The sequence below is a fragment of the Chiloscyllium plagiosum genome, chromosome 2 (genome assembly GCF_004010195.1).
Source record: "Chiloscyllium plagiosum isolate BGI_BamShark_2017 chromosome 2, ASM401019v2, whole genome shotgun sequence".
Classification (NCBI taxonomy): domain Eukaryota; kingdom Metazoa; phylum Chordata; class Chondrichthyes; order Orectolobiformes; family Hemiscylliidae; genus Chiloscyllium; species Chiloscyllium plagiosum.
In genome coordinates this window covers 121,917,008-121,926,746 of record NC_057711.1, presented here as the reverse complement: position 1 = coordinate 121,926,746, position 9,739 = coordinate 121,917,008, and the positions used below count along the sequence as shown (strand labels likewise).

The 9,739-nt window shown below is 39.0% G+C and overlaps 1 protein-coding gene across 3 annotated transcripts in view; it reads left to right on the top strand.

Annotated features, from left to right (window-relative positions):
• haus6 (HAUS augmin-like complex, subunit 6) overlaps positions 1-9,739 on the top strand; it is a 63,481-nt gene that overhangs the window by 34,608 nt on the left and 19,134 nt on the right. For all 3 annotated transcript variants that reach the window (XM_043717775.1, XM_043717764.1, XM_043717754.1), the window contains exons 9-11: positions 2,245-2,432; positions 6,019-6,148; positions 9,094-9,196. In XM_043717775.1, coding sequence (XP_043573710.1) covers positions 2,245-2,432; positions 6,019-6,148; positions 9,094-9,196 — 421 coding nt within the window. The remainder of the gene's footprint in view (positions 1-2,244; positions 2,433-6,018; positions 6,149-9,093; positions 9,197-9,739) is intronic.

Genomic DNA, 9,739 nt, shown 5'->3' with positions numbered 1-9,739 from the left:
ATAAATGATTTGGATACGAGCACAAGAGGTACAGTTAGTAAGTTTGCAGATGACACCAAAATTGGAGGTGTAGTGCACAGCGAAGAGGGTTACCTCAGATTACAACAGGATCTGCCACAGTGGGCTGAGAAGTGGCAAATGGCGTTTAATTCCGATAAATGCGAGGTGCTGCATTTTGGGAAAGCAAATCTTAAGACTTGTACACTTAATGGTAAGGTCCTAGGGAGTGTTGCTGAACAAAGAGACCTTGGAATGCAGGTTCATAGCTCCTTGAAAGTGGAGTCGCAGGTAGATAGGATAGTGAAGTAAGTGTTTGGTATGCTTTCCTTTATTGGTCAGAGTATTGAGTACAGGAGTTGAGAGGTCATGTTGCGGCTGTACAGGACATTGATTAGGCCACTGTTGGAATATTACGTGCAATTCTGGTCTCCTTCCTCTCGGAAAGATGTTGTGAAACTTGAAAGGATTCAGAAAAGATTTACAAGGATATTGCCAGGGTTGGAGGATTTGAACTATAGGGAGAGGCTGAACAGGCTGGGGCTGTTTTCCCTGGAGCATCGGAAGCTGAGGGGTGGCCTTCTAGAAGTTTACAAAATTGAGGAGCATGGATAGGGTAAATAGACAAAGTCTTTTCCCTGGAGTCAGGGAGTCCAGAATTGGAGGGCATAGGTTTAGGGGGAGAGGGGAAAGATATAAAAAAGATCTAAGGGGCAACTTTATCACGCAGAGGGTGGTACGTGTATGGAATGAGCTGCCAGAGGAAGTGGTGGAGGCTGGTACAATTGCAATATTTAAGAGGCATTTGGATAGGTATATGAATAGGAAGGGTTTGAGAGGGATATGGGCTGGGTGCTGGCAGGTGGGACTAGATTGGGTTGGGATATCTGGTTAGCATGGACTGGTTAGACTGAAGGGTCTGTTTCCATGCTGTACATCTCTGATGCTAATACCCTAAATGCCACATGCTGACAGTATAGAATGCAGTTTGTTTGAAGCATGGTACAAGAGGGAGGATGTTTGATTGTTGGGAACTGGGAGCAACGCTAGGACCGAAGGCACCTATTCAAAACTGCTAACTTTAAACTAAACTGAAGTGGACTGGCAGCAGTATATCTTGTCATATCATCATAGAAATGTAGCGCATAGAAACAGACCCTTTGGTCGAACTCGTCCATGCTGACCAGATAGCCTAACCTAATCTAGTCCTATTTGCCAGCACTTAGCCATATCCCTCTAAGCGCTTTCTTTCTATTTATATACCCATCCAGATGCATTTTAAATGCTGTAATTGTACAAGTCTCCACCTATTCCTCTGACAACTTATGCCATAGTGTGACAAAGTTGCCCATTAGGTCCCTTTTTTTTAAATATCTTGCCCCCTTCACCCTAAACCTATGCCCCCTCGTTATGGACACTCTCTCTCTTTCCCCCTGCCTCTGAGGAAAATACCTTGTCTATTTATACTATCCATGTGCCTCATGATTTTATAAACCTTTTATAAGGTTACCCCTCAGCCTCTGATGCTCTGGGGAAAATAGCCCCAGCCTATTCAGCCCCTCCTTTTCGCTCAAATCCACCAACCCTGACAACATCCTTGTAAATCTTTTATGAATCCTTTTAAGTTTCATAACATCCTTCCTGTGGGAAGAAGACCAGAATTGCACACACTATTCCAACAGTGGCCTAACCAATGTCCTATACAGCTGCAACGTGATTGCATAACTCCTATACTCAATGCTTTGACCAATAAAGGAAAGCATACCAAATGCCACCTTCACTATCCTATCTACCTGCGACTTTACTTTCCAGGAGCTATGAACCTGCACTCCAAGGTCTTTGTTTAGCAGCACTCCCCAGACCCTTACTATTAAGTGTACAAGTCCTACTCTGGTTTTCCAAAATGCAGCACCTCACATTAATGTAAATTAAACTCCATCTGCTGCTCCTCAGCCCATTAGCCCATCTGAGCAAGATGCCATTGTACTGAAGTAACTTTCTTCGCTGTCCACTACACCTCCAATTTTGGTGTCACTTGCAATATGATGGAACAAAGAAATAGATATGTAGATAAGTCTAGTCAGTGCTAAAGAATTTAAGAATATGTAATATGGGCATGGACTAAAATGGATGGGAATGCAATGACAGGATTTAAAAGCTTGAAGTCCAAGCCCACGAAGCGTGTGAAAACATAGTGATGTTAATGGAAGTAGAAAAATAATTTTATAACACAATGCTTATTTACAGATTGGTGACTTGTACAAAGCTGGTAAACTGAATCTTGCAGCAATAATCCAGCTATGCAATTCATGTCTCGGTCTTCATGAAGATCAGCGTAACCAAGTGGGCCCAGCAGAACTCAAACAACATCATCTTACTTTGGAAAAATCCGCAGAGTTCCTGAAAACCGAATTCATTGCAATGAAGGAGAAAAGGTAATTGCACGGCTTAACCAATTAGGGGTGCATTACTTTCTCAGTCTAGTTGTTGGAGAAATGTGACCTGGTGCTACTTAGTGAGGAACATTCTTATTGTGCTCTATTAAAATCTGCTAAATGTGACTTGTTAGTTATTAAACCTAACTTTTGCATTTTGACAAATGTGTTTAAAGACTTTAGGGTGTAGGTTTGCTCGCTGAGCTGTAGGTTTGATATCCAGGCGTTTCATTACCTGGCTAGGTAACATCAGTGGCGACCTCCAAGTGTAGCAAAGCTGTTGTCTCCTGCTTTCTATTTATATCTTTCTCCTGGATGGGGTTCCTGGGGTTTGTGGTGATGTCATTTCCTGTTTGTTTTCTGAGGGGTTGATAAATGGCATCTAGATCTGTGTTTGTTTATGGCGTTGTGCTTGGAGTGCCAGGCCTCTAGGAATTCTCTGGCATGCCTTTGCTTAGCCTGTCCCAGGATAGAAGTCTTGTCCCAGTTGAAATGGTGGCTTTTTTCATCCGTGCTGAAGTTTAATTAAAACACTGTTAATTCACGAGTGTTTAGTTTTAAATAATTTCTCATCCTAATTATTTTCTTGTATTCATTGTTGAAATGGAACCACTCGAGTTCTATTCCCTACTCATAGTTTTTTCAAAAGTCTCCAGCTGCACACTCATGCACTCTGTCAAAAATTATTAAAACCAATGTGTATTTAAAAGTTTGAAAATCTGTTCCTCACCGGGATGACGTGAGCATGTTCTGCTCCTCTTCAGATGAAGGCCTAAGCATTCTCCATCTACCATATCCTCCTCCACTTAGTTGAGCTTGTATTTACTTCGAGTAGCTTCTCCTCCTTCAATTTCGCTCACCTCCCCCAAATAAAAGGAGTTGCCGTAGGCCTTGCAACAATGCTTCAGTATTGTGGCATGCTGAAAATCAAGCCCTACTATTCCCAGAATAATCACAAGTTTAAAAAAGAATCAAAATATGCAAAATGGTGGATTGTATATCAGACACAGGCTAACAAAAACACAGACCAGATCTGTGCTTAATAATAATATCTATTAACAAATAATGGATTCTAACCACAGGTAAGCTACTGTCAGCAGTTGATAGATTAACTGTTGCCACTTACTAAACTACCCTCTGCGTTCTTGGGCCAAAATGATTAGTGTCATGGATAAATGCAAAAGAATCTGAAAAAACAGTTCTCCCAATCCAGTGATAACTGAGCTCTTTCAGATTACAAGGAATTTCTATACTTCGATCTCCTTCTTTTTAATTTATTGCAGGAGACACAGGCAATTGGTATACTAACTGCAAAATCTCATACTTTCCAGTTAAAGGCCACAAATGGTGAGGAAAAATAAGTAGGCATGTTGGGGATGGAAATACGTTTGTCGTGGGTGACTCACTCGTAGCCGTCCAATTTATATAAGTAATTGCACCACGCAAATCTTGAGTTATTGACTGTGTTTATTTGTGAGCTGAGAGGGAGAGACCAGTTGATCCAATGGTCACATGTCACTCCGAGTCACAGAGTTATGTGATATAGATTACAATCGTTTAACAATTAACAATCTGTTGATTGCAGGGTAATGAGCAAACTAGACACCCTGTCCAGTCACTAGCTTCAGTCACGTAGTGTCTGGACAGTGTTAGTATACAATGGGTCCTTGCAAAGAGAAGAATATTCCTATGCAAGGAAATAATTTGTCAGGTATCAATACAGCTGCAAGGCCAACCACCTCTGCTGAGCATGGGAAAACACAGGCTTTAGCAAGCAGGCACAAAATGAGAATCAAATGTTTTTCAGGCTTTTAGAATGTGACAAAATGGCTGTGCCAAATCAAAAATATTCTCAAGGCTGCTTCAGGCTTCCCCTTATCCTCCTCTTTCACTGTCAGAAACTGCATTCAAGAGATCATTCTCTGCCATTTTCACCAACTTCAGACTCCTCCTCCTTTTTTTTGAGGAGGGAACAAGCCCTTTCACATCCCTGCATTGTTTTTCAACTGCCTTCAACATCTTTCCCTCCTTATTTGCAGGAAATGTAGCATTTTGTTTTTTTTATTTCCCCACGCTTTACAACCCAAATATCTCTTTGAAATGAAACCTAAGTATACGCTAACTTCTGTTCATGTGACCTAGTCAACATAAGTGATGAAATATAGATTGGGTGACCACATGTGGAATATCTCTGGTTCAGTCCATTATTTCAGAGCTTCTGGTCAGCTGTGACATTTAATTCGTCTCTTTTTTTTTCTTTGATCTCTACTTCCTGCAGTGTTCCAAAGAAGCACTACCTAATCTTGAGCGGAGGTTGTAGTACTGTACAGATTTCCAAACCCAGCATTGAATTTAACAAATTCCGATCACAATTTCTGCCAATAATCATACTTTCTTTTAATTTTGCTGATTAGTTTTTCCCTTGAGAAAAATATTAGTTTTTTGAACACAGGCTTATCTTCATTCTGCCATTTACATCTCCAGTCTCCTTATTTTATATAAAAAATATATTGTGCTGGAATTTGGGCATTTCCAGCAATATGGTAACATTTTTTTGTTTCTTTGCTTATTCCATTGCCATCCAATTTGGTTCTTTATCACTAACTCTTGTGATGTAATCTTCCACCCTATCTTATCTCTTTTCCATCTTTTCATTCCTCTATCAATTGGTTAAACTGCATTAGTGTTTCTAGCCTTTCCCCATTCAGATGAAAGATAATTGACCCAAACTATTAATTCTGTTTCTTTCTTCACTTAGTACCTGGTTTGCTCAGTTCTTCCAACATTTTCAATGTTGTTATACCAGATTTCCATGTCATTCGCCGTGTGCATTTGAGAATCTAATGTTTTGAATAAAAACTTGATTGTTAATGTAAAACTAATCAATTTATTTGTTTCATGAATGTGTTCTGGTGTAATAGTTTAAGGTCTGTTATTTTGGGTATTTTGAAGCCTTATGTTGAAGCTGCTTCATTGAGTTGTATTTGTTGGTCTCCATTGTTTTTTCAGTTGCACAGTCTGTTTTTTTTTGTAAATAGATATGTAATTACTGGACTTAATTTTTATTTCAGTTTGGGAGCTAAGACTTGACATAATTGCATCTATTAAATTTTGATCTATTTCTTTAGATTGAAATAATGGTCTGATACATTTTTAGTAACTTTCAAGAGTAAACGACCAAAAGTCTTGTACAGGAAAATGTGGAAATGTTCATCGGCAAACTTTTCCAGGCTTAGTGATCTTTCCTTTATAATTTCTTTGGATCATGAATATAATTGCTTCAAATGAAAATATGATGTCTTTGAAACCAAGTAGAGTTTTCGTTTGACTACTTGCAGTTTTACTTGTGCAAGTAAAATCCATCAAACATAACTAATCACAATTATTCATCGTGTTTTGAAACTATAACAGTGTGTAATTTTTTTGGTGTTCAGTTAGTCATAACTTTTATGTATAGCTAATGTGTGATCAAAGGATGCATTCAAATCACTGTTAACAGTAAGCATTTGTAAAATAATAAGTATATGAAAGATAATTTTATTTTATTAATGTTTAGCTGCTGAATTTTTGAAACATCTATTCTCAGCCAGAAGATAACACAAGAAATTTTGCCATCAGTGCAAGCTTCGATAGTTAAAATGGATACTGCATGGGATAAGAAATGGGAACAGTACTCCAATAGAACTGGTTATTCCCCAATGAGGAGAAAATATCCTGTGAGTAGTAAGATTTGAATACTTTCTCTCTTTTTTTTCAATTGCCAGAATGTTGTTGCATTTCACCACAAATATATTTTCGGTGATTGATTCTAAATATATAATGTGTGTGTCAGAAGAAAATGTAGAGTTTTGATGTAAGGAAGATCAGAAGACTTGAATATATTAACCTCACTAAAATTTGTACGAGAAGGGATATTGCAGTATATATGAGGGGTGGGGGAATAGTGTTTAAGTTTTTTGTTGGGAGAGTTTGATGCGGGACATTTTTTTAATGGGTTGAGCAGATTTCCCAGGAAGTGGTGAATGAAGAGAGTACCACATTGAGATTCTGCTCAATGCTCCCTCAAACATGGAGTCATATGTCCATTCTGACTGTACATTAGTAGCGCAGACTCAGAAAGACAAACCATGAGTCCTTTCACAGCAGCCTGCTGATGTATTCTGCACTTTTGTTATCAAAGGGTAACCAAATAATGTGCGATGTTGAGCTAGATCAGTAGTGTAAAGCTAATTAAGATGCTAAGTGGGAGGAGTTAAGGTACCAGTTGGTAAGAGGGGGTAGGTAACTGATAATATTTTTAGGGTAGATTATTGTGGACTAGAGAAATTTGGGTCTGGCAAGATTTGGGGAATGACTGAGTTGAGTCTGGAGGGGTTTGGATCCAGCAGTGGGATAGTTAGGAGAAAGTGAGGACTGCAGATGCTGGAGATCAGAGCTGAAAATATGTTGCTGGAAAAGCGCAGCAGGTCAGGCAGCATCCAAGGATCAGGAGAATCGACGTTTCAGACATGAGCCCTTCAGGAATGGGTCAGTGGGATAGTTCGGCCCAGCAGTGGGGTGGTTGAGTCATATCTGAATTAGAAGTTGAAGTTGGGGCTAAGAGGAATTCATGGATCGTGGAGGGAGGGATGTTCAGGGGTCTGGTCAGGCCCAAGGAGGTTTAGAAGGTTCGGGGATTAATTTGGGTCAAATCCAGTCTGGATCTGGGCAAGGTGTTACGAAGTTGAAAGAATATATGCTTCCTTTAAGATAGGAACTGTTTTCTGAATTTTAAAATAAATTTTAAGTACGGCCACACATGCCAGAACAGAATAGCTAAGAGATGTACTGTTCCAGAATAGATACATATAGCAAATGGGTATTAAATAGATAGCTGAGTTTTGGTGCTATTTTAACAACAATTCAAATCTAACCAATTAATTTCAATTATGCTTACGATACTAAGACTTAATTGAGTTTGAATTTATTGTATTGATAACATTTAGACCAAATGAGATGGAAAGATGTTGGGGGTATAAAAAAAAAATGCAGGCATCTTGAAAATTGGTCAGAGCAACTGCCGGAGAGCAGAGACCATCCAATAAGCATTTAACACTCAAAGAAATTTCAGAAAGCACTATCTATCAAAAGATACCCTTTCCTGTAAAAATACTCGCAGTAAAAAGAAAAGTCCCAGGGAGAAGACAGCAGAATTGGAAAACCAGAAGGAAGACCGCATAAGAGACTGTGTGGACTTGAGATTAGGATAACGTGATGTTTAATGATTGTGTTATTGGAAAAACATATTAATAGAATGGTGTTCAATTAAGGGATAGTGGTTGATTAGAGGCAAGTGTTTGGTTTGTTAATAGTTTGTTTAGTGTTCACTGTTAGAGTTAAGAAAATTATTTTTCTTTTTAAATTCTGGAAATTAGGGGTTCTCTTTCCCTTACTTTTTTAGCATATGCCGAGGTGACCTTTTTATGGATGTTTGGTTTTTCTTAGCAGTGGAGTTCAACCTCTGCGTTGTAATGAAGGGTTTGGGGGCATGGTCTGATCGATTCTGTTTGATCTGGTCCTGCTGGGGTCAGGGTGTTTGAGTCCCAGGATAGGTTGGTTTGGGCATGGTGGATGTAATCTGATCTGAGGAAGGTGTAGTTAGGGACATGAGGTAAGCATGCTTGGGTTGGAATGTGAAGAGGTGGCAACAGTGCAGTTGGTTTGGATCTGGTGGGTGGAATGGGAATGAGTCGTGTCCAGTGATGGAAAGGAGAGGTTGGGTTCATGAGTATAGTGTGGGTAGTTTAGCTCTGGTCTATTGGATTGAATCTGGGGTTGGGGTGTGTTGGAGTTCATGGTCTATTGTGGTGGGAAGGGCATTTGGATGCTAGAAGGTGGAGTATCATGGATTTTATAAGTGTAGTTTTAGGTCTGTGCAGGAAGGAGTCGGTTTAATAGTTATTTCAGGAGATAGACCACATATTTATAGTCCAATTTTTCCTGAATCATAATTTTTGCTTAATTTGATTGGAAATCTCAGATTTAAACAAAGATTTTTAAACTGTTTTGGCATAGAGAAATTGCCCTGGAGAAAATTCAATCGCTGGGGCAATTATTTCAGAATGTGCTACATTGGGAATTCTGTGTAGTCCCCATGTGCATCTGCTATCCAAGATGGAATAATCATCTGTCCATTGGAAAATCTACCATATTGTGTGTTTTTTTTTGCTCAAAGGCTATTCTAGCAACGGATCTTGAGAAATACAGAATGTAGTTGGACACTTATTTGAAGAGGAATAATTTTAGAGCTGTGGGGGAATAGGTGATGTGATGGATACTTGCACAGATTCAGTGCATTACATGTTCAGGCGAATGGCTGCCTTTGGTGTCTGATGCAGTGCAAAGATCAGAAAATTGTGGAATTCCAAGGATGAGCTTAACTGTGATTTTTGACAGTTCTAGAAATGATACAATTATTTTTGTTCAAACTGCTCGAGGTCAGATACTCCTCCTCAAAAACCATGTGTTTTTTTTTCCATATATTAACATGGAATGGAATGAATTAGGACTTTTTACCAAGGTAAATATTGAATCATGAATTGAAGGCAATTTTACTTGACACTTACTTAGTAATCTTGAATTGACTGTTCACTTAACGGGGATATTTTCATTTTTTTCATAGGTCCTTGATCTTTTCCCAAATATGCCGCCATTGTCTTTTGAACCATCTTCAGAAGAAGCTTACAAAAGTAGTATATTTTATACACACTTTGCTACACTTCCAGGTGGGTTCAGAAAATATATAAATTGCACTTTGGGCAATCCCTGTAGTTTGCTTCTAACATTAAAGGCAAAATGCTCCTGATTTTAAAATTAATGCTTGAAGATATTTCTAGCATTTTGGGGTTTTTTGTGCTTGTTTGTCTGTCTTGTGTTAAGATGCAATTTGTTTGTTTTTCTAATCCCTCATGGCATCCTCCTTGTCTGTTCCTAGTTTTACTCTAGCTCAGAATATTGTGAATTCATTGTTCCTCTAATTCTGGCCTCTGGAGCATCCGATTTTTTTATTCTGTCCACAGTTGGTACATGTGTCTTCCTAGAAATGTTATATTCCTGCCCCAGGTTTGGCCTCTTTCAATCCTACGTGCCAATATGCTCTTTTAACCCTTGGCTCACTTGTGCACATCCTCCCCAGTCCGTACCTTCCTTGAATGTTGCTATGGTGGCAGCCTGCAGAAATTGGGGTCCCAGTTTCTAGAACACTACCTAAACTATTCTATCCTAAACTATTCAGCTGACTGCCACTGTTTTCATTCCATCATTTAGAC